The sequence below is a fragment of the Mastigoproctus giganteus genome, chromosome 12, assembly GCF_048544385.1.
Source record: "Mastigoproctus giganteus isolate SK-2022 chromosome 12, ASM4854438v1, whole genome shotgun sequence".
In the NCBI taxonomy this organism is placed as follows: domain Eukaryota; kingdom Metazoa; phylum Arthropoda; class Arachnida; order Uropygi; family Thelyphonidae; genus Mastigoproctus; species Mastigoproctus giganteus.
In genome coordinates this window covers 120644346-120670296 of record NC_143586.1, presented here as the reverse complement: position 1 = coordinate 120670296, position 25951 = coordinate 120644346, and the positions used below count along the sequence as shown (strand labels likewise).

Sequence of the window (25951 nt, the reverse complement as noted above, 5' to 3'; positions counted from 1 at the left end):
AAACCCCGGAGTTTCCGGGAGAAAAAAATTAAATATAAAATCTGTATTATTCGGCTAGTAGCTAACTATTGGCTGTCCTGTTTCAGCTCCAGCCGAATCAATAGTATGTCCTTCATCTTGGAGGATTACTACGATGACTGGATGGACATGGATGCCACTGACTCCACTAACTATTACAGCACAGGATACGATGGTAAGGAGAAATATTGCAAATAAAAAGCCTATTCAGAAATATAACACACATAAGAAGTTTCTTTTGTTTCTCACCTCCAACTGATAATTCTTTCTCTCTTCATAGATGACTTCGATTACGGTGGCCTTACTCAGATTTCGTTCATTGCTAGCAACACAAGTTACGTGCCCCGCTCTGCCAAAATCAGGTTGAATGATTACCTGATGGGTCAATCATACAACACTCTGACTGTCGGTTACCATGCCGTAGGCCTTGAGAAACTCCTCGATAAAGTTTTCGGACCAGAGGGACTGCTGTATAAGAGGTCCACTGGCGGCTTAAGAGGAAGTCGCAAGACTTCTGAAGGTCTCACCACAGCTGAAAAAGAACTGAGAGAAATTGACCGAAAGGTAATGTTGTTCTATTTTGTAGAATGATGAGAAACGTTTGCTTTTCTAGCTATATCTGTCTCTCATAGTTTAAATTTTATATTTAATTTCTTCTTCTTCTTCTTTAATGCTGCCGAATGGCGTTTGCGACTTCGTTTTGATATTGTTCTCTGTCTAGCGCTGCGTGTAGAATTTGTGCTGTTGTCATGTGAAGCCAGGTGTTGATGTTATCTAGCCATGCCATTTTCGGTCTGCCTGGGCGTTTCTTGCCTTCGATCTTTCCCTCCAGGATGAGTGGTAGTAGGTGATATTTTTGTTGGTTCCTAGCGATGTGACCTAGGTATTTGCATTTCCTGCTGATGATGGTTTTGAGCAAGTCCCGTTCCGTGTGCATGTCCTGCAGGACCTGTGCGTTGGTTATCTTGGCTGTCCACGGAATTTTCAGCATTCTTCGGTAGAGCCACATTTCGAAGGCCTGGAGCTTTTTTGTAGTGGCTGATGTTAGAGTCCAGGTTTCTACACCGTAGAGCAGTATTGGCCAGATGTAGCATTTCAATGTGCGTAATTTGAGCACGATGTTCAAGCTTCTGTCGGTGAGGAGGGTTCTCCATTTGGTGAATGCCTGCCTGGCTTGTTCAATTCTGCTTATTAAATTATTAATTATATTTAATTTAAAATTTTTTATAAAGCTATTTATTGACATAAATAATAAATTATTTTATTATTTATGTCAAATGCAAACACAGAATAAAACTTAAATAATAATAATTTATTTATCCCTATTTTTATGTTATGTTAAAAGATAGTATATTGGAATGCACGTAATATAGTATTTACTATATTTATTCAAAAGCTGGACATCAGCACTCGGGAATATGAGCCTATCGAAGGAAACATATTTGTCAAGGTGATGGGACATGATGTGGTTTACTTGCCATTTGATGAGTCAACCATCGACAGTTTCATTCAAGATGGTAAGCTACAAATTCTCTCTTCAGAAATAAGTTTTAGAGACTTAAAATTAAAAGAATTTTTATTATTGAAGTAAATTGTAGTTACTTAGTATATATGGTGTAAATATTTTGAGCAATCCCGATACTACAAAGTCTGATGCTCTTGACGACATTTCCCCCGGTTGTTTGTCGGCAAAACCTACTTTTTCCAAGTCTGAAAAAGTAGGTTTTGCCGACAACTGGGAAAAAACGTATGTATTGCTATTAGTTTCTCGGGCATCAAAGTATCGTTAATTTCTGTTATTTTAACCTTGTTTCAATGGAGAAAACTAGCGAATTCCCAGTTTTACAATATCTTTAACTCGAAATCATCGGCCTAATAATGCCAATGCTGATTCTATCAACATCAAATCATAAGCGTTATTCAGATATGTATTGGTAATCTTTGGAAAATTGTCTTGATAAATGTTTTGTCATACACTAGTTGAGGTCCCCTGCCCTTTCTCTCTTGTTTAACGAACCTTGCAATGAAAAAAAAAAAAAAAAATCGAATATTCTCCACCAGTTTCTTAAATTCTATATGATACATTGGTTTCCAGAGGAACAGCATTACAGATAACTTAGAATTCATTCAATCCTTCTAATTTAACTGTTTTCTAAAATAAAAAGAAATCGTCTAAAATCTTCTAAAAAATCGAACATGAGATTTTTGAGAGGCTCTTACAGATTCTGAAGACTTAATTCTTTTTGACCCTATATGTCACTTTTCCGAAAATGAAAACCTGGAAATGTGCGAAATAAACATTTCCTACATTACACATTTTCTAAGGGATTTTTTGATGCATTCTACACATTACTCTAAACGTATCAACGGTTTTTCATCCCAGTATTAGAACGATTATGATCACAGTTCTTCAAAAGAAAAGGCCTAGATTTGAGTTCCACCCAGGTGGGAGGAACTTTTATTTTTTTTTATTATTCAAACTATGGCGGAGTTATTCCCTGTCGGACAAGGGTTGAATGGTTTTATTTTCCGGAAATGGGGAAAGAGGCAAACAGATCGAAGAACATATGACCAAAATAATATAAGTTATTGCAGAAGCTGACTCTTCTTAGATGCCTTGGCCCTTAACACAGACCAACCAACCAGCATCAGTGATGTCAAGAAGTTCTTCTTAGCCATTTTTTAATAAAATAAAAATAAAAGTGTCCTCTCATCGGTTTTGAAAAAAAAAATACACTCCACACGAACACTACGGTAACATTACATTATTTATTTTGTACAAGATATCGAAGAAACCAATACTTCATCCTCAGGATATTATGACAAAACAAATACACAAAACAAGCCTTAAACCAATTCCCACAGCGCTGGTCATAACCTGAACACTCCAACAGCAATTTCCAGTATTAGGTTTACAAGAAACGAATGGGACGTGGAATTTAGAAGGTTCGGGACTAAAGAAAGAACAGGACACGTCTACGTTTTCCATGTGATGTTGGTAGGCTAAAGTTACAGGGACGTTAGTCTAGTTTCTATTTATATAAGAGCAACCGAAAATCACGGGCCATTCCTGTTAAGAAGACCCTAGCAGCGCTGTGGTCTTAAGCTAATTTCAATTTTTTATTTCTTTTATTATTTTCTTTATACCTTTTTATTTCTTTATTTCTATATTGTGACTAATTTGAATGGCAAGTGACCTTTGTTCTATGAGACCCTTCTTCTTTTCAGACCTGCTCCGTCTGCCACAGTCCAAGTTAGGCGAACAATTTCAGAAGGATTACAAACGTTTCACTTTGGCTGCAGACAAGACAAAGATCATCGTTAGCGAGTTGGGTGTGCCAATAATCAGTCAGTTCAATATCCCCATTCGTGTGCACTACCAGAATGAAGAACTGAAGGTCGATATTGCTCCAAACCCCACAAGAGGACGTCGTTCTGGTCAGATTCCCATTGACGTGCAAGTTAAAGTTCAAGGCCAGTTGGTGTAAGTAAAGATTAATATCCCTTCTCACGAGACTGGACAATAATATCTTTCAACTGAATTCCATACTATTAGTTAGAATTAATGCATAATTTTAATTGAATAACTTTAAATTGCACTTTGTAATTTAGTATTAGTATTAGTATTAGTAACGGCCGTATGGTGCAAGAAAGCCTATGGCTTATGCTGCACCAGCCAAAAAAAAAAAAAAAAAATCCGAACAAAACAATGATAAAACAAAAATTAAATAAATAAATAATAATAATTAATAAATAAATAAAAATAATAAAATGAAATTAAAAATTAAATAAAAAGGAAATTAATCCTATCATCCTATGCGCTTCCCTTACCCGAAAGTACTATCCAGATGACCTTTGAATTTCCCCAAACTGTCGGCCTCTACCACCCATGAAGGCAACTTATTCCAGTAATTTATAACTCGCTGGCTAAAATAAAACTTCCTGCAGTCCAATCTAAACATTTCCCCGCGTAACTTGAATTTATGTCCCCTAGTTCTAGCATCATTTATAATCTTGAAAATTTTGTCCTCATTCATTTTACTGATGCCTCTCAGAGCCTTAAACACCTCAATCAAATCTCCTCTAAGGTGTCTAGTTTCCAAACTCTGCAACCCACATATTCGAAGTCTTTCTTCATAAGGACGCCCTTTTGCCGATCTCACCAGGCGAGTTACCTTTCTTTGCACCCTTTCAAGAAGCTCGATGTCTTTCTTTAGGTGCGGTCTCCATACTTGAACACAGTATTCCAAGTGTGGTCTAACATAGGCCTTATATAATGGGATTATCACGTCCCTATCTCTACTTGCAAAAGTTCGATAGATCATCGATAGGACACCATGGGCCTTCCTTGCAACCTGTTTACAATGCTCAGAGAATTTCATATCTGACCGTATCGTAACACCCAAGTCCCTTTCCTCCAGTACTGGGTTTAGTTGAACTCCACCAAGTGAATAAGTTATTTTGGGATTACTGTTTCCCATGTGTAATACCTTACACTTTGTTGGATTAAAGCACAGCTGCCATTTTTCTGACCATTCTTGAAGTCTATCTAGGTCTCTCTGAAGAAGCTCAGCTTGACAGTGATCATTAACTACTCTACCAATTTTAACATCATCTGCAAATTTAGACATCACGCCCTCTATCCCTTCATCAATGTCGTTTATGAAAATTAAAAACAACAGTGGTCCTAATACTGATCCTTGGGGAACCCCACTTCTTACATCAACCCAATCTGAGGAATAGCCATTTATCACAACCCTCTGCCTCCTGCCCTGAAGCCATCCTTCTATCCATCTAAGGATTTTCCCAGTGATTCCAACCTGTTCCAGCTTATAAAGCAACCGCTCATGTGGGACTGAGTCAAAAGCTTTGCTGAAATCTAAATAAACAATGTCGAAATTATTCCCTAAATCCAGCTCGTGAGTGACCCTTTCGAAATAGCGAACCAGATTTGTTAAACATGATTTTCCCTTTACAAAACCATGCTGAGTATCCTTGAGAATTTCAATTCTATCCAAATGATCCTGAATTCCACCCTTGATCAATGCCTCCATGATTTTCCCTACTACTGAAGTCAGACTGACAGGTCGATAATTTCCCACTTCACTTTTAGAGCCACCCTTATGTATGGGAGATACATTTGCACTTTTCCAATCCAAGGGAATCTCCCCAGAGTCTAGTGATGCTCGCATAACCAGCCTCAGTGGTTCAATGCACTCGCTTGCCGCCTCTCTCAAGATTATAGGGTATATTCCATCAACTCCAGGAGCCTTACTAGTCTGTAGGCTTGAAAGTTTTTTCATTAAATAATCTTGCGAAATTTCAATATCATTAATTACATATTTTTTAACTTCGCTCCCACAATTTCCCATTGCCACAAAAGGCTTTTCATTTGTAAATATCGATGCAAAATAACTGTTGAGTTCATCTGCAACGGCAGCTGGTGTATTTATTATTATCCCCTTTCCCTTACGTAAAGGTCCGATCTGGTTTGTCCTGCTCTTCTTGGCATTTATATATGTGAAGAATTCTTTATCCCCCCTCTTTGCTCTGTTTGCTAGTGATTTCTCATAAACTGCCTTTGCCTGTCGAACCTTTTCTGTGGCTCTATTACACACCACCTTGTAGCTGTTATAGGCTTCAGTACTTTTTATTGCTCTGTAACGTTTCCATGCCACCTTTTTCTGCTCAAGTAATGTGGCAACTTCACTATTCATCCAACTTGGAACCCTTCTCGTGGAGTATTTTTTTAATGGTATATACGCATTCAAGGCATCTGTGATTAATGTTTTAAAAGCGTACCACAGTTCAATTGTATTCATTCTCTGCGCGATATCTACCCAGTTAATAGAGGCCATGTAGTACCTTAAGGCATCGTAATTTCCTTTTCTGAAATTAAAACCCATTCCTTTGCCTTTTACTTCTGCTACCTCTCTCGTCATCATCCACCGTAGAACTCCGTGATCACTTCCTGCTACTGGTTCCTCTACTGTCAGCCCTGTTATGTCATCTGATTCATGTGTGATGATGAGGTCTAGGATATTCTTTTCTCTAGTACTTTGCCTGACATGTTGATACAAATAACAGTCATCTAGTTGATTTAAAAATTTTGTTCCCCATGTCGAGTTTCCTTCCCATTTACTCCAATCAATTAGAGGCAAATTGAAATCACCCATAATAAGGCATTGACGCTTACTTGCCCATTCCATTTGCATGTAGAGGCTTTTGTCATAGTCTTCACAATCACCTGGTCTGTAGATTACGCCTACTCGCATTGTACCTTTGTTTCCAACTATCTCACACCATACAGACTCTATACTAGCATGTGAAATGTCTGAATCTGGGAAAGCTATCGTCGCACTCAGGCTGCTTCTGATAAGAAGCATTACCCCACCACCCCTTCTATCTACTCTATCCTTCCTAAATACATTATACAAGCCGTACTGAAACTCATCATCCCCAATTTCCGGGTGGCACCACGTCTCCGTAAGCCCTATTATGTCCGCGTTACTTGTTTTAACCAGCAGTTCGAATTCGCTCATTTTATTGACGACACTTCTAACGTTACTGTATAAACAATTAAGATTTACTGTTCTTGTATATTTAACAACCCTAACACAACCCTTGAAGTTTTTTAGGCTCTCTTCCCTGATATTAGCTACCTGCTCACGTGAAACGTCTTTGCCCCCAGAACATCTAGATAATACGTCCAGTTGGGGTAACAGATAAGAACTCTTAAGGTATGTGCAAGAGTTACATTGACCAATATTATCAGATAAACGCGTGTCAGTATTACCCACATCCCCCCTAACTAGCAGTTTCCCTGAGCCTTTAAGGTATCCTCAATAATACTGGCAAAAACTTTTGCACCACCTTTGTTTAAGTGTATCCCGTCTCTACAAAACAAATTCCTTCTACCTACAAGTGTGGGCCATGCTGATAGAAATTTACCCCCTAAAGCCTTGCAGATTCCTTCAAGTCTTGAGTTAATCCACAAGGCTCTTAACATATAATCCCTCCTATCGTGTCTGGGCAGAATTGCAGACACATAGACATTATGGCCTAGCTCGCGACATTTCCTCAGCATGGTCCTGTATTTTTCCAACAAATCGTCAGATCGTGTACGTTTAATATCGTTTGTCCCCACATGAATAATAATATTTTCTCTACCCCCTTTAAATCTGACAGTCTGTTGGTGACATCATCAATAGTTGCTCCCGGCAGACATACCCTGGTTCTCCTCCACCTATCTTTATTACAAAAAATATTCCCCGTTTCCCTGACAATGGAGTCTCCTAATAAAACAATGTCCTTTCTAACCAGGGTAGTTTGCACTTGGTTTTTCTGTTTTGAGGCTCGAATCGGGTGTGCATCACTTGGTAGATTGCTGGAGTTTTTAGTCCCTGACGAGCTCCCAGAAGCATTATTTTCGAGGGCAAGCACTCGTTTTTTCAGGGACTCAAATTGTTCCATCAGTGCACCAAATTGTAATTTAAGATCGGTGCACTCCTTACATCGATCACAAAGAAAAGAATCCCCAGGTGAGGTAGGATTAGTCACCAGGTCGACCTTGGAAAACATTCCACAGGTTCCACAACGGATTAAATCATGACTCACCCGTAAATCGCCATCTGCTATTTCCGTGTGACTCACGATACCCTGTGACGTGTTTAAGGCAGATCTCGTAACAACCATTATAAAATTAAATAAATATCAATGAAAGTAACTTTAAAAAATTATATCTATAATATTATTAAAATCAAACAGTTACAGGAAAACCTATAACAAAATAATCCAACAATATTTAAATAAATCAATTTCATCTATAACTGCGTAATTTATTCTGGTAAGTCGGAAAATATTCATATTTTATATCGCGGTTGAATTATGCTTTTATTGAAGGACACTGCATCTAGTTGTTGTTTGTTATTTGGTTTTTAGGAGCATTAGCAACCAAGGCCATATTGCTCCGGGATATGCGGCGGTCATTCCCTGACCTTTCCGCATCTTCCATATTTGGTGGTGACGGGCTTGAACCCCGGTCTAATCAAGAAGCGTGTGCTACGCACTGCTGCTCCTGCCCACCTGGCTACGGAGGTGCCTCTGTATCTAGTGATGGGCATAATCGAATGAATAATCTCTAATCAGAAATCAAGAGATTTCAATATCGAATGAAATCATTCGAATAATTTGCTATAATGGAAATAATCGATTATTTCTTCTCGATTGTACCCATCACTAGTTGTTACTGTACATACTGTATTTCTGAATCCATAATATTACTAAAATTTCCCAGTGAGTAATTCTCACAGATACTTAATTTTTGAGCTTTCAAAAGATTTTCTAATAGAAATCATACTAACTTCGCTAATAATACTTGTTATAATAAACCTTCTTAAAATTAAATTACTGGTATTAAACTTTGTTTTCTAGTGTAGAAAAGGAAGTATTCAGAACCCTGAAAATAGTTGCATTAGATATAAACACTGTTGTCGGTGCTGGAGTTCACTCTCACTCAGTCCTTTCTCTGCCAGTGGATGCCGAACTTAAAGTTAATCTGGCTAAACCGAAGGTGACGCTCAAAGTAACACCTGAAGTTCCTCAAGACATCTACCACTACCACACTGAACCCTTCACTTACTTCGCATCCTACAGCAACCAAATACCACTTCCACGGGATGAAAGCAGATACTACAAAACGCTGCATGCGGATGAAGAACTAAAGGAAGTAAGCACCAACAATAAATGTATAATAATTAAATCAACATTTGTAATTCTTACAAATTTTTATTATTTATTATTTTCATTCGTCTTCTTTGCATATTAGATACAATCGTGCAGAAAATGCACGAAATAGACGCGCATTACCAGTATCGTATTTAGCTACACTACCTTCCACATGAAGAATTCCTGGACGAAGCGGATGATAAATGAACGAGTGCTACAAACCTATAGGACATAATCGGCACTGATGAGCATCGCGAGAAGACGGGAAGGTAAAATACTTGGGTCATATCATGAGAGGAAGGAAGTACGAGTTATTGCAGGTGATTCTGGAGAGGTGATGGAAGGGAAGAGAAATGTTGGCCGAAGGAAAATCTCGTGGATGGATAACATGAAGAGGTGGACGAGACTGGGTTTCGAAGAGCTTTTCAGACGAGCTGAAGATAGAGAGTTCAAATAAGTGATCGTCGCCCTCTGAACTCAGAGATGGAATCGAAAGAAGAAGACGTTCCACGTGTAAATGGGACACTATTTCGCCCCCAGCGGCACCATAGCTGTATCTATGTACGCTGCAGTTGCTGATAACGAAATAGCAAGCGTCAGAAGCAAAATATACCCTCATTTCTTGCTAATCGTTCTTCCGGACACAGACACAGGATCAGACACGGATTGCGTTACGACGTTGACATGTTTGACACATAGTGTCTATGTTTCTATGTTTATGTTTCCAGTCTATGTTTATGTCTATGTTTATGTTTCCAGTCTATGTTTCCTCGCTGGTCATCAGGAGAATCCGTTGATTCTCCCGTTCTGACGTTCTTCTGTTACCATCAGCCTTAGAGTTCCCAATATTTTCTTGAACCCATTGTTGTCAACAGTGCCCAACGGTTTGGGCAATACTACTCACCCGAACGGAGATTCTTCTTTAGGCCGTAATACTCCACATCTGAAGCAGGATGATCAATGTTGTGTACTGATCACCCGCTTCAGTAACCTCGTGATCCGATATCCCTTTCAAAGTCCGCTAACTATACATAAACATCGCCTTACAAAATGGTTAGCAAAGAGAGTGTGCCTTTGAGAATGTGTAATGCCTTTAAGGTAATGCACATTCTTAGATGGTCATTTATTCACTGTTTTATTTGCCTGCTAAACACGTTTCTACAGCTCCCTGCATGATATGTAACAGACACGTTATTGGACACGTTATCGGGATGGTAGCAGACACGTTATTGGACCAGCGTCGTTCGGCTTGAAATTCTAATCGTTTACGATCTTATACATCACAGCTATGTATGCCTCGGATAAATCCATCAAATCTTTCTAGGTGACTAGTGTATGAGTATATATGCGAAACTACTCCTTACCATATCGGAAGATAAAGAAAGAAGATGAAAATTGGGTGCATGTATCTAAAAACTGATAAACTCGCTGATCAATATAAGACTTGCGTTAAAATATTGGGCCTATGCAAGCAAGAATTTAAATTAATTTAATTAAACAGATGATGATTTTCTCCCATTGTTCAATGCACACGTTTTAATCCCTGAATAAAAAAACTATCCTTTCCTTTAATTCACAGTGATTTGAAACATTATTAATTCTTTCTTCAAACAATGTTTTTCAACGGTCATGTAAAGGCCATAAGTGGACTTCGGAAACAATCACTTTCTTCAGTTTGGACGGACAGCTTGGCCAAAAGGTTCAGAAAAGCTGCACTAATTTCCGCTAGCAGAAAAAACTCCATAGAACCGGTCCCAGGTCAAATTTGTGCACAAATGAAGCGTTCCATGTCAAATGCATGGCGAGGACCACGCCTTGGAGAAAACGAAAAAAAAAAAAAAAATAAATAAATAAATACAAAAAAAGAAAGAAAGGCTTTTTTTCCATCAATAAATACATACAACGTTTTTATTTTTCACTTCCCTGAAGCAGAAATCCATGTTGTACGTCATTTTTAAAGGACCTATAATATGGACTGGAGTGGGCCTATCACATCTCTTTTAGTTCGGCTTACCACTTTTCTAAAAGTAAGATTTTAAAAGTACTTCATAGGTAGAAGTAGTTTTAAATTACATACTATAATGTAATTTAAACTTACCCTATAATTAGTTTTCCAGTTAATTCCACAGTTAATTTTTACAACAAACCACTTAATCATGCATAGCGAATTTTATCTGAGAGGGCTGAAACTAGTCGGTAAGCGTCTCGTGGGTTGGGGATACCCGCCATAAAAGAAATATATTTTTGAGAATTGTTATTTTTACTTATTATTTTACCTTTGGCCGGTTTACTGTTTCTTTCTGAACAAGAAACTCATTCGCGACATTTTAGAGAAATTCAATTTTAATATTTTCCTTAATTTTGTAATATCACAATGCTTCACTAACAATTCTCTACTGTTCGTTAATGTTAACTGTCTTCCCTTTTCTTCCGCAGTCCGAAGATAAATACCTTCACGATATACTTGGGCTCGGTGTAGAGGTCAAAACTCAATACACTGACATCTGGAATGATGCTGGATCGTGGAAAAGTTTCCTCGAGGAGACCGACCTCCGCCAACAGTTCTACTACTGGATCACCAACCCCTACGCCCATCCTTATAGTGTCGACATCGCTATCACTCCAGCTGCCACCGGCTACACAAAAGAGGTGAGTTCTGTTGCTATCTTTAACTTCCAATAAAATACCTTTAAGCGTCTTCCAGCTAGTCTGACATCCTCTCGTACTTTATTTTGGCAGATTGAAGCCACCTTGAAATATGAATACAAGGGTATCGACGAGCCGAGCTCTGGTTCATCCGTTTCCAGTCTTGATGAAGACGAGGAAGATGACGAAGATGAAGAAGATGATAGAAGTGGCTGGAGTCCTTTTAGTGAACAAAGAGGTCGTCACCGTTGGGAAGAAATAGATGGTCGCCGTTCTGTAAGTGGTAGCGAGATGCATCGGCACGTAGTGAAGGGAGAAATCGTAGGTCGTGGCCAAAAAGAAAGGAAGGTTGAAGGACAAGTTATCTACAAATATAGCGAAGATGAACTGATCCACAAGTTCGATGTGCAGTACAAGAAGAGCCCGCTTGCCTCCTCCGATAGAGATAGCCTCAAGGTAAGTTGTTATTACTTGCTAAACTTCCGTGCAAGAATCAAATTTTTCCGATATGTACACGAAATTTCGCCTCTGTAAAAAGCATAAACAGTGTTTAAGTTACATGTTTGCTACTTATTCGCGCTGATTACTCACCGTTGCAAAGATTGCAAAATACCACACTATTCTACAATATAAATCTTTATATACTTGCTGGAACAATCAAATTCAATTATACAATTTGTATATTTTTAAAGTTTTATTAATTTTTCATATCCTCCAAGAATGATAGATTCTGGAAATAAAATCTGTAGGAAAAATAATAATCGAAGATAGTATGTTACATTTAATTCTTAAACAGGATATAAATTGAATACGCATAGAAAGAAATAAAATAGAACGTTTTCCAATGCGTGGTAATGGAGCCCTGGAAGTGATCGCGCAACACCTGACCTGAAAAACGTCACTCTTCCCCGAAAAATGCATTACAAATTGCGTTCTACGTACCTACCTCTAATAAAAGGCATAACATTTGCGAGACTACATATGGATGTAGGTGTAATTAGATACTGCCAATGTAGGTGTAATTAGATACTGCCAATGTAGGTGTAATTAGATTTCATGAAATGGAATGTTTTTCTGTTTTTAATAAAATTAAAAAAAAAAAAAAAATCTTTTGCCTTTTTGTAAGTTTTGAACAAAATACCATACTATGGTATTTTGCTCAAAACTCAAGCAATACTCATGCAAAAGTCAATTCAGACTCGCATTATTCGAGTACAACTTTATCAGCGTCGATATGCCATTGTCAGAAAGTCTGATCTGAATACTCTACAAGCAAATTCTTAGTGAATAGTAAATATCTCCACAACACCTTTCTTCGTATTTCGTGTACTGTTAAAAGCTAAATTACACAGAAAAAAAAACAGTCAATGCAAAAATGCGAAGCTGTATTTTTAAGCATGAAATTGTTCGAATTTTAAGTGCGTATTGAGGAATTTTAAATATCTTATTAGCATTAGCATTAGTAGAGGCATTTGATGCAAGAAAGCAAGTTTATGCAGCATCAGCCAAAAAAAAAAAAAAAAATAAATAAATAAAAAATAACCACTTCCACTTCACACCTCTGTTCGTTCGAAATACCTGTCCAGCTGAGCCTTAAACTTATTTAGGCTATCAACTTCCACTACAAGGAATGGAAGTCTGTTCCACCAACCAACCACCCGCTGGCTAAAGGCAAATTTCCTCACGTCTATCCTACATCTGTCTTTCCTCAATTTGAATTTATACCCTCTCAGGTGATTATTCTGAGCATGAGGAAGAATCCCATCAGCATTGAGCATGCTCAAACCATTCAAGGCTTTATACACCTCTATCAGATCACCTCGCTGGTGCCTAGTCTCCAGACACTGTAATTTGCAAAACTTAATTCTTTCTTCGTAAGAGCACCCCTTTGTTCCATTCACCAATCTTGTTACCCTTCTCTGTACTCGTTCCAGCATCTCTACATCCTTCTTGAAATGAGGCCTCCAGACCTATTGCCTTATACAAGGGAATAATCACCTCCTTATCCCTGCTAAAAAAATTCCTATATATCGTCGACAATACACCATGATTTATGTATCACATACATTATGTGATTGTACAAAAGGCAACGAAAAGGTTTATCATTTATTTCGAATATTTAAATTATTAAAAAATACATTAATTCCAAAACAAAGCATTTTAAACTAATAAAACAGATTTTGATAGAAAAGCAATATTTTGCATATTCACAGGTGTGCGCATCAGCTGAAGTCAAATACCCAGACTACGACTTACAGAAACTGATAGATCTCGAAACCAAGGATCTCGACCACGATGTACAAGCCGAGGTTAAGATCCGCTTCGGAAAGGATTGTCAACAAGGCGGAAAGGTATTAAAAGCGTTTCACTAATTATATGCAAGCTTCATTTGAACTTTGAAAAAGAAAGTTTAATATTATGCTGAATGCACTTGAGTATAATAACGGATTTAAATATTTCAAAACAACTCCTATAATTTTTATTTTTTATTTTGAATACACATTCAGGTTATTAAAGCAACCTCATATGTTTATTCCATAGATCACAATCCAAGGTACCTTTGAAAGGACTGAGGAGCAGAAGGAACTTGAGAGCGAACGTCAGAAACCAGTGACTCTTGAGGACTTCAACCCCTATGCCTATTACTATCAAAAATGTCAGGAAGATCGAAAGGAAGATGACCTCACTTACAGCCCTTACTGTCTGGAATACCTGAAGGCAATCACACAGCTTCACAAGTACACCCTGGACATCCAGTACGAAAACGTAAGTCACAAATGATCGTTATCTCAACTAATAACTGAAGAACAATGTCAGTAGTTTGTACTAAATGGACGGGACTGCACTAATTTAAATGTCTGAGAAATTATCTCGTCTAATGTCTAACTTTTGGGAAGATATTCGTAACTAAATTCCGCGATTTTTTTTCTAAATCGCTGATGTATCCGTTATGGATTTACAATGTCGTGTTCTTGTATTCACAGATTCCACAGGCTGTGAAGAATTTGACCATCAGAGCAAGCGAAATGCTAAAATACAACCTGTTTCCCTACATGGATAACAACGTTTTTGACACCGAGGTTTCAGGAAACAAAATCCGTATCGAAGCCAACTATTCTGCTCAGGACCCCATTGTGGACATCCGAGTATACAAACCCTATGAAACTACTCACTACACACACGTCCCTGCCTTGGACTGGCAACCCATCACCACTACTCCTATGCTGGACTACTCCATCTTGGACGAGCTTGTTCCTCTCTACGAAAACAGTAAGTACTTGTCGTTTCATTAAAAGATATAACTTTTGCATGGACTCAATGAAATTAGCAAGGCTATTTCTGAATGATGAGGTCCCAGAGATTGCTAACTCTTAATGTTCACACAGGGTTCGTAACAGGTAATCACCTCCACGAATCTCAAATAGCACCTGAACGATAGCCAGATTTGTGAAAATTTTTCTCATGCCCCTTGACATATTTATGGAAGAAATTCAAACTCGTGCAGTTTAGCAAATGTGACTTGCTAATTCCGGTGTGGAGAAGCTCTCAGAAAGGTTCTTCGCTTCCATTTGACATCGACTTCAGTTTCATTTATCGTTTATACCTGTGCACAGCATTTTAATCGCAACCCTTCTGAATTGCGTAATGGGGAGTTCCAGAATATTCCAATTAAAAGCCTGTCTATTGTTGGTGAGTCTTCTTATCATCAATTCTTATCATGAATTGATGATAAGAAGCCTTTAAATCGCAAGGTTCCACAGGATTTACTCGACCAGTAAAGTCCACTAAGAACAGAAAGTACACAGGAATCGTTTCAGCAACAAAGTTGGGACAACGCAACCAAAGGCAAAAGTACATTTTGCCTTTGGTTGCGTTGTAAAAAAATAAAAAGCGAAAGAATTTTATTGAAGGGCATATCAACTCCGAACAGGTCTGATTACTTTATTAAAATTATAAGAATACTTTTAAATATAACTAACGTAACAGTTTATGTAGATCTGTTAACACTCTGTAATTTAAGCATTAGCAACATAGGCAGCCGCTTACTGCATCAAAATAAATCATTAAAATTTGGCATCCATTGCTTTCCATGAGTTTGTTTGCCAGTAAGAGACAGCAACAGTAGCAGCCAATTGTTAAGCTTCAAACGTGTATCTACCATAACTTTCTTCTCTGAGAGCGTGTTTAATAGCCTATCACCTAAATCATTCGGACACCATCACGTTCCGAAACGAGCTTTAATAATTAATAAGGTATAGGCCCAGCTTTGATCCCAATACTATATCAATCCGTCGGGAAGCACTTTTTCGTCCAGTTTCTGTTGTAGACAACAACAACAACAATTTTTATGCATTTTTCCTTAAGAGCAGTCGCCAGTTCAGCTGAGGGGTGTCTTTGTAGCACCCTGATCCGATGTTTCAGTTCATTCCAAGATCAGATTGAAGTATAGACTGGCGAGTTGTTGGATTTCATTTTTATCACACGAAAGGGGATGGAGCATTATTGTGCTGGAACATGAAGGGTCCCTTTTCTGTAGAACTGTCGGAAATGTGTAGAACAATGAATGGCCCGAATCCGACAGAAGAGAAGCAAGTCTTTATGCCATGACGCTGTCTGCGCCAAAATATATTGTGGATCCAATACAATGCACTAGATGACATTCTCCAATCATTTTCAACCCTCCACTTGACTAATTAATTTTGTAATGCAACTGTCTTCTATATCTGTTTCCGCCGTTTCATGATCCAAAAACGATGGATGGTCGAGGCTCATATTGCTGCAAATGACATCCGGTGTTCGTTTGGCGCAGGACCTGTGGGATTTGAAAACCAATTCGGTTCGTTTTCAACACTTTCTTTAGGGATCGGAAATTCTCATCGGTCAATTTTTTTGCCTATGTGAACGTCTACGCACATCTCCATCCCATTAGTTTTTTTTGGTCTTTCTATTACTTTGGCTAGGGTTCACTTTGAACCGTATGATTGATGCATACCATAAAAAATTACTAATATGTCACCCAACGATTATACCTCATTTTGCAGCTCGGTCTGCTGCTACTATTTCCTGCTCATTTTAAACCTGCTTTGCACACATCTCATTTGCACTGTTTTCTACATCGGGAGGATTGTCTGAATATTTACGGTAGGGTGATTAATATGGACAAGAGGTAATTTATTATTATTTAGTAAGAAACAACTGGCGTTTCTTAATTTAGTATCTACTGGTGAGTTGGCATTTTACAAAAGTTTTTGTAAAGACCTCAACGCACATTAAATCACAGCTCGAATTTCAATTTCCAACCAATAACCAAAATGCATTTATCTATAGAAAGGAAAAGTAACGGAATTCACTGGCTCAATGGGTACAAATGAAACAATACAGGATGTACATGATGCGATGAATTTCTATTAAATAAGCGGCAGTCTTTTCATCCGTACCAAGAGATTATCTCTCTCTCTCTCTCTCTCTCTCTCTCTCTCTCTCTCTCTCTCTTTCTCTCTCTCTCTCTTTATTTCTCTTTCCCCCAGAATTAATTCATCTCCTGTTGCTTGCAGAGTAACAATTGCCTCCCTGTCGAGGCGAGGGATGCCCTAGCTCTGATGGCAATGCTATAGGCACTATATCCCTACCATCAGAAAGTAGGCACTATATCGGACTACCATCAGAAAGTAGGCACCATAGGCACTATATCCCTACCAATCGTCATTCATCAGAACCACAATTCCCGTTTCCAATCCTTTTACAGGCGGTTATTCAAACAACACTGCAGGCTCTGTTTTCGATTTTTGGCTGAAACAATAGGGTGACTGACAGATTTCGAACCACATTTTTGCTGTTATTTGCACATTAGACAGATATGAGTTCATCTGGGCAAGACTGATCAACTAAACGTTTGGTCGCTGACCAACTTTTGCTCAGGTCAACTAGTAATCAGTGATTCGACCTCACTGTCTGCATGCGGTAAGGTTTCTGATATTTTAACTGGGAAATGCATCATCAAATAGCATTTTTTAAATTTATTATACTAGGCGGTCTCATCTAGCTTTCCTGGCATCCCCGCCACTATTTACAATATTGTGCAGATAATTACTGACTTACAGCACATATACCCACTCCATTAAAAGGAAACGAAGCCCAGCAGTTCATATAATGCGAATTTGAAGTCCTTGTCACGAAAAATAGCTAGTGCGATATTGCAGTCAGTTCATACAATCTCAATTGGTGTCCAATCCGGTAAAAAGTTATTTTTAATAAATTAAATATAATCTGGGAAGTTAAATTCCACACCGCGGAAGTATTCTAGTTAGTAAATTGTAGTCAGAAGATGAACGCAAATCTGTTGCAAATCACCTTCATAATCTAATGTCAACAAATATTTTCTTTCGCCTTCTCAACCTCACCAATGAGCACGTTACTAAGTATTATAGGTTCTAATACCTCTCGTGTTTGGGATTTTCATAAAAAATAATAATAATCGTTGAAATGTGCTAAGTTATACGTTGACGCTTCCAATGGACCCGTCGAGTACACCAACTTGAAAGACCAATCAGTGATGAAATTTACACTCTGAAGCAGCTATCCGCATTGATTACTCGGACTTGAAAGACCATTTAGTGATGAAATGTGGGTCGATTAGTGATAAACTGGTCTATTCGTACTAGCCCTCTTGAATCATTAGCGATTGTTTACCAGCTGCCAAAGCTCGTGCCTGCAGTACAAGGAACCGCATTGCACAGCTGTCGCCCGCAACACAAAGAACCGCATTGCACAGCTGTCGCCCGCAATACAAAGAATCGCATTGCATTAATCTAAATATCGCCAAGTGAAGCAGCTCAGCTGATGATATCGTGTTGTGTTTGTTTGTTTGTTTTTATTTTTAGGAGCATTAGCAACTAAGGCCATATTGCTCCGGGATATGCGGTGGTCATTCCCTGACCTTTCTGCATCCTCCGTATTTGGTGGTGACGGGCTCGAACCCCGGTCTAATCAAGACGTGTGTGCTACGCACTGCTGCTCCTTCCCACCTGGCTACGGAGGGATATCGTGTTGTAGGAACAAGTCACTCGTTGGAATTTTAATTTCAATATGATGTAGCCGGAGGATCAAGTCATGCAGCAAGGATCATTCAAGAAAATGTTGTTGGAGCTTTTCACTGCATGGTGGAAATTGCTTTCAATAATGATGTTGCATGGATGGGGTTATAGGAAGAAATAGTCATCTCCTACTGAAGAGGATGTTAGTTTTCACCTCTACAAGGATACAACGAAGTGGTCATCTCCTATTAAAGAAGCTGTGAGTTTTATACGAGTATCACCTGTGGTTCAATCACTTCTTCCGTTTTGCTTTCCGCAACTGAAAGAAACAAACATTCTCCATGTATCCATTTTAGTTACGAAAAACTGGAATGTGCTATGAAAATATCCAGTGCAGGAATCAAGTTATTTAACGCTGCTCTCACACAAGAATATCGTTTCGCTGTCAGTGATAGTTATATTTGTGCATTTTCACAGGGTAAGCTGTCCACAATTAATTGGAACGGTACCACACATCCTGTATTTACCCTGACTGCAAATTCTCCATTATAATATCCAGTGGACTATTTAGCCCATCTATCCGACCACATTTTTTTTTACGCAGGTCGATTCATCAGCATTGCTGATGAATCGACCTCCATTTGATTTTCTTGCTCCATTTGATTTTCTCGATAGTATGAAGCGTACAATGTTCTAGGTTGAGGTAAATAAAAGCGAAATTTCCATTTTAAAAATTTAAATTACACGTTACCAAAGCTTACTTTGTTTATACTGGACATTAGCCGTCCCGTATGTGCAGCAGCAGAGATAATATGGTGTCCACAGTGAAGTTGGGGGGAGTGTCCAAGCTAGCCCAACCCAGTGTTATTCAGCTTCTCGCAGTGTGATGAGCAAAAATTCACGGGCGTATGCAAATGGTGTAAGTCGACAGCAGCACAAATCGGCAATTGACTGTTCATGGGGGAAGAAAAACTGGAGAATGACCCCAATCAAGGACAAGTACACTCAGTTGTAATAAAAGAAAATGTCTTGATATAAATAATAATCAACACGGATCGATATATAACAGTTCATGGCCAGGGAGCTGGATATGAATCACCGATCTACCCATTTTAGTTACGAAAAACTGGAATGTGCTTTGAGATTTACTCGACAACAGCAACCAAACGATTCTTATAAGCAGAGTATGAAAAATCTGGTGTAACAGATAAGACCTTATACTGTTTACATTTTTTTAAAAAAATATCACTCATTAGTAAAATAATAATTCTGGATTTCATTTGACGCATTTTCTTATAACAAGCTGTTTAAAGTGACCATTAAATTGGTTCCGATCATTTTCCTTCTCTTTCAGCTGACTGTTCCATCGAGAGTGGCACCGTTAACACCTTCGACAACGTCACCTACACCCTTCCACCTATCCGATGCAGTAAAGTGATCGCTAAGGACTGCTCTCCTCAAGAAAACTTCATGGTTATAGGAAAGAAGATCTCACACCCAAAATACGAAAAGGTAATTTTTTTTTAACAATCGGACTCTATTCGAATTTATTTACGTCGATATCGAGAAAAATCTCAGGGAGGAGCCGGCTTCCTTTCATCCTCGGTACACTTAGAGATCCAGCCAAATCTACTTTATTTTTTAGGGGAGGGAATGCTTTTCTCTTTATTCCAAAACTGAAAACCATTATGAAAACAATGTCTCTCCTTGTCCTAAAAGAATTTTACAAGTGACTGTGAAATACACTGTACTCCAAATTTAATGTCGATAGCCGAGTTTCAACTTGGCCATAGCTCTAGCGCCATCAGCCTATTTCTTTGTGCCCCTGCCTCCCCTCTATCAATGAAGTACTACTAAAAAAAATCCCATCACTTGACTATGCATCATCACTTGAACATCATGTAATGAAGTTTTAATAACAATTCTTGAGAACAGCATAGAAGTTTTTAGCCCTCTCCCTAAGATAGGTGATAATGGAATGGGCCAGAAATGTAACGCAATGTACGTTATCTAACAAGCTTTCTTCTATTTGCGGATGGGGTCAAAATACACGAAAAAAAAAAGCGCTTTCAGAGTGTCGTAATTAAACTTTGATTTCTCCCTGCAGGCTGTAAAGGTATTCCTTGGAGACACCAAAGTAGAAATCCTTCCCGTCCACGAAGAGTCAGACCTTATCGTCAGAGTAAATGGCCAGAAAGTTCCAGTTACCGAAAGGGACACTTACTACCACGAAGACCCAGAAGACGACCTCCAACAAGAAAAGTTTACTGTCGACTACAATGGTCTTTACTACAGGATTGATTCCGATGTGTACGGCGTTACAGTATATTATGACGCCAAGGCCATCATTGTGAAGGTAAGTAGGTCAAATTAAGGTAAATGCTGTAAATTAAAAACAGCCAAGTTAGTTTAATGGCCTTTTCTAGCGATTTGCACTAGAAAAGGAGTCGCCTTTTCTAGGGCAAATCGCGGTAAAGAATTCGCTTTCCAACTGATCCTCACGTTATGAGTGTCTTATAAATTCCAACCATCACTCCATACAAATATGGCCTTAGTTGCTAATGCTCCTAAAAACCAAATAACAACAACAACAACTCCATACAATACGAGCATACATAACTTCAGTTCATAGATTGATTATTTAATGACATATTTCCTTCAAGACAGTACAAAGTAGTTTAAAATTAAGGATAGCTACATTCAGACCTTTGAGATTCACATTAGATGCTATTTAAAACTTATTGTACAAGTACAACCTACGAGGTGTAATACTATTTTTGTTTTATTTATTTTATTACTGTCTTAATTCGAAGGGGCCGCATAACGCTTAGCATCGTGATTTTAAAATTAACAATACTTGATGTCACATCGGGTCAGAGAAGTGTACAAGGTTATTGTCGTATTAGTATTCACGTTGGCGCCAATTATGGTTAACTCAAACGCGTGCTGCTATATCCGCGCGTTGACGACTCGACTACCGCTGTATAAGTGATTCACAGAATTGATGATTTCGCTGCATTCTAAGGTGCCTTCACTGACCCATGAAATACAAAACAATTTCAAATTTTGAACTGCGTACATTCAAAAAGAAGTAATTTGTTGTAATTACAACCTGATGTCATTATAAATAATTTCCTTTCTCGTTGATTTGAAGGGATTTTTTTAAATTTGCAAGGTTCCAGTTAGTTACTAAATTTAAGCTATTTTATGGCATCATTTTATTAGTGTATTTAAAGTGAAATGTATTGAAATTCGGTTGACAAAGTGTCACGTGATGCAAATTTCATTGCAGGTGTCAACTTACTACCAAGGTAAAATGTGCGGTCTGTGCGGAGACTATAATGGTCAAGTAGTAGATGATCTCCGAGGGCCACAAGATGAAGTTTACCAGGAAAACGAAACCGATGCCTTCGCATACAGTTACGCCATCCCGGAAGAGGGTTGTGATGTTCCCCAACAGCATAAAACATCCTTCTCTCAGAAACGTGAGTAACATTTTTTTCCTTTGATCCGCTTGCAGATTAGAAGCGATTTTCGTAAGGATTTGGCTTGATATTTCATTTTTTGTCCCCCTTTTTATTTAAAGGAGAAAATAATTAAAATTAAAGGTTCCTAAAATGGTTATAATATTTCCAATGTTTAAATGTAAATGTAAAATACTTTGACATACCAAACTAAAAATATTGCGAACTTTGACGAAATTTTCAGAGTTAATATGCCTCCATCCTCAGCTCAGTTGTTGTTATTGGGGTTTAAGCTCATCAGTGACTTGGACTGTATTGCGTCATTGTATATTATGTTTGTGGAACTGTGTGTTCACAGACAGATTTGCTTGCTGTGGAGGCTGAAACACCCGAAATAACTTATGGGGGAAACACTAATCCCTCCACCTGAGGTAACCTAACTACAATCCCAACAGAAGAGACCGTTAGCAATTCCCTTATTCTACGGCAGGATCCCCCCAAATGAAGGATAAGCGGCAAAACCACTGTACTGCACTGTCACCGAAGACATCCTTAGCAATGAGGAAAGGGTTACTCCTACCATTAAGAAAGAAAAAAAAAGAAGTCCACATTAGAGCACAGCATGCTTAAAATTCAAAACTGTTCAATTCCAAAAAATAAAAGGAAGAAAAGTTTACAATACAACATTGAAACTTTGTGAAGGCAACCCATACTATTGAGCTGTAAGGCCACTAAGCTAATGCAGTGGGATGACTAAAAGGAAAATCATATAAATTTTCTTATCCAAATACAACTTCCCAAATACAAAATTTTAATAACATTTTAAAATAAAATATCATTAATACTAATAATTTTAATGATGATCATCCACAAGTTTGGAAAATATGCGGATGATGCACTACCAGAAGAAACTTGCAGAGAGATTTATCGTTTACATAATTCTGGATGTTGAGGTGTTTTACAGATTTTGTACGATATGTAAATAAAGTGTCCTGCTTCATTCAATTTTTTCATTCGTTGGATCTTCTGCATATACAATCTGTCAAATTCATTTATAATTTATTATTTCCCTTAAGCGAAACGGATTTCATGATACAACAGCAATTTTTCATAAATACATGTATATGCTAACCGCGTCTGTTATATTCGCCATGTCCATCCGTCCGCATATAACAGGAGGATTCATGAAATGTTTTTTATTTGGACTTGTTAAAAGTATTTGTCGAGCCAAACTAAATTTCATTAAAATCGTAATAGAATTTCGGCAATTAATTTGCATATAGAAAAGAAATCCATAGAATAAATGTAGTTTTAATGCAGTATTGTTAATGCAGTAGGATAGCCCAGTTACACTGTAACTGGGCTATGGCTATCCTACATCGATATACCTCAGCAATGGTTGATGCCTCAAGTTCAAGATAATGATGACTTTATTTACCAGCAAGACGGGGCCCCTCCCCACTTCCATAATGACGTTGGGGCCTACCTTAACACCGAGCTACACAAGCGCTGGATCGGACGTGCTGGAGAAAGGGACGAATGTTTTTTGAAATGACAGCTGAGATCACCGGACTTAACTCCATATGATTTCTTCTTGTGGGCTACATAAACGATCGTGTTTATGTACCACCTTTGCCACGTGACGTCCAGGAGGTAAAGCAGAGAATTGAAGAAGCTACCACCACGGTCACACAAGATATGCTGGACAGGGTATGTCCAGAGTTCGATTACCGTGTGGACATTTGCCGTGTCACACATGGTTCCCACATTGCATCGCAGTGAAGTGATGTTATGTAAAAAAAAGTTAACATTTTCTCTTTCACAAGATATGTATATGACACTGATATCTGTCCTAGTCTTTGTGCAATAAATCACTGAAAGTGTTCCCACAATTTATAAACACCCTGTATACGAAATATATGTTTATGGGATTTTTACCCCTCCGCTATAATCTGTATTCTGCTCAGAAAAGAAATTCGATAGTCAGAGCATTTTGTGTTTTGGGGAATATCACGTGATGTGATTGGTTCTACAGGAATCATTATCACTGAAGAAGTGATCATGAAGGTTATTAGACGAATGAATGTATTCGTCGTCAACGTGATGGTTGTCGAAATGAGGGTCATTATTTATAGCATGAAATTCCAGGAATGTAAAGTCGTATACATTTGCAAAACTGATCATACCGCAGTATAGAATGCATACAACACCCTATGATCTATTCTACTTTTTTATGGAACATGTTGATAATTAAATTGTATGTGATATTAACATTGCAGCTCAAATTAACTTGGGGTATTAATATAGGAATGCTATTAATTTCATGATATGGAAAAAAAATCCATAAAACTACCAATTATAAAATATATAGGTGTACATTGATAAACAAATCCCCTTCACGGCAGAAAATGCCAGGGGATTGACACTTAAACTTTCTAGCCTTGTTAAGCATATTCTAATCATTTTTTTCCCCATAAACTGTTTAGAAGTGGCCATTATATAAGGAAAATTTGTGTTAATTTTAGACAAGTTTTATAATGTTCAAGAATGATAGAAAATTACCAGTCATCTCTGTTTTAAACCTGTGTATCTCTTTAGGTGGAGTAAGAAAAGAACAGTCGGGAAGAGGAGTACAAGGTTGCACTAAATTGCGAAACCGCCGTGTACAAATCCTGCAGAATCGAATGAAGCAGATATGCTTCTCCAAGGACGCCTTGCCCGTGTGCACCTCTGGTTGTCAAGAGACCCGACTTATAACCAAGACCGTCCCCTTTCACTGCCTTCCAGTCACTGACCGCACTGCCCAATACTTGAAGAAGGAATCCGAATCACGCATACTGGACGAAGTAAAGAGGAAATCTGCGGACTACTATGGTCAAGTACAACACCCAGAAGACTGTCATCGCCCCAGCTTCTGAATGCTCAATGTCCCCAAAAAGCTAGATGCATACCTTGAGTTTTTATGACTTGAATGTCATGTGTCTTTCCTAATGTCACAAATTCTTTTCCTTTTCCCCACCCCCGTTTACTTCTGTTTTTGTATATAATTCCATCGTTCAAATCAAAATAAAGGTTCTTTTCGCTCGTTTTTTATTGTTTTTGCAAAAACAGTACACATTCATATGACACGAAACTCAGACATAATATATGAAATATTATTAAAGCATTCTACAGATACAAAAAACAAAATTTAGCAGAAACGTTCCTTTACTAAACATTTCACAAAATTGTAACTATTCCTATTTGCCAAGCGAAAGAAACTGGGGTATGGGGTAGTTTGATCATTTCTCATGTTTCAAGACTCTTTTTACGAAATTACCTGAGTGACTAATCCGATTCAGGAAAGGATTTTATTCCCCCCCCCCATTTAAGAATTGATATCAGGATAAAGAAGGATGCTGATGAATGTCATCAGCATTGAACAAACTCAATGCTGATGGCATTCTTTCCCTCTCAGCCTACACCCATGAGGGACCAAAAATAAATAAATTCAAACTGAGGAAGGATGATTGCAGGACAGATTTGCGTAAATTTCCCTTCAGGCAGCGGGTGGTTGATTGTTGGAACATATACGAAATATATGTTCCAACAATCATATATTTGCATCAAGATTTGGTTTTTTCAGTTCATGGTCTACTTTTTTTTTTCTTTTTAGTCGTCCTTAAATTATAGAGCAGACGCTTCGAATGTATGCGATGTCTAATCTAATTCTGCAATAAATAGCATTAGCATTAGTAGAGGCATACGATGTAAGAAAGCAAGCTTATGCAGCATCAGCCAAAAAAAAAAAAAACCGCTCCCATTTCACCCCTCCGTTCGTTCCAAATATCTGTTCAGTTCAGCCTTAAATTTATTTAGGCTATCAACTTCCACAACAAAAAATGGAAGTCTGTTCCACCAATCAACTGCCCGCTGGCTAAAGGCAAACTTCTGCACATCTGTTCAACAAGTGTTATCGGTTGTAGAATAGATGGGATAGTCACCTCCACAGGGGATAATCACCTCCTTATCACTATCCCTGCTAGAAAACAAAATATAACAATATATTATCATTCTTGTTAC

The 25951-nt window shown here is 38.1% G+C and overlaps 1 protein-coding gene across 1 annotated transcript; it reads left to right on the top strand.

Moving 5' to 3' along the window:
- The first annotated feature begins 396 nt into the window (after nucleotides 1-396).
- On the top strand, nucleotides 397-24807 carry LOC150077372 (vitellogenin-6-like). The gene is made up of 13 exons (XM_090385877.1): nucleotides 397-582; nucleotides 1364-1535; nucleotides 3247-3502; nucleotides 8452-8746; nucleotides 11182-11394; nucleotides 11485-11847; nucleotides 13605-13742; nucleotides 13933-14157; nucleotides 14376-14661; nucleotides 19780-19937; nucleotides 20533-20781; nucleotides 21718-21910; nucleotides 24488-24807. The coding sequence occupies exons 1-13, from the start codon at nucleotides 397-399 to the stop codon at nucleotides 24805-24807; spliced, it is 3054 nt and encodes a 1017-aa protein (XP_090242003.1).
- Nucleotides 24808-25951: the final 1144 nt, after the last annotated feature.

What these genes read in the sequence shown, in the direction of transcription:
- LOC150077372 (XM_090385877.1), top strand. Translation starts at nt 397, where the DNA reads ATGGGTCAATCATACAACACTCTGACTGTCGGTTACCATGCCGTAGGC. An exon ending in CGGATGAAGAACTAAAGGAA is followed by an intron (nt 8,747 to 11,181) that starts GTAAGCACCAAC and finishes TTTCTTCCGCAG; the next exon opens with TCCGAAGATAAATACCTTCA. An exon ending in CACACCCAAAATACGAAAAG is followed by an intron (nt 19,938 to 20,532) that starts GTAATTTTTTTT and finishes TTCTCCCTGCAG; the next exon opens with GCTGTAAAGGTATTCCTTGG.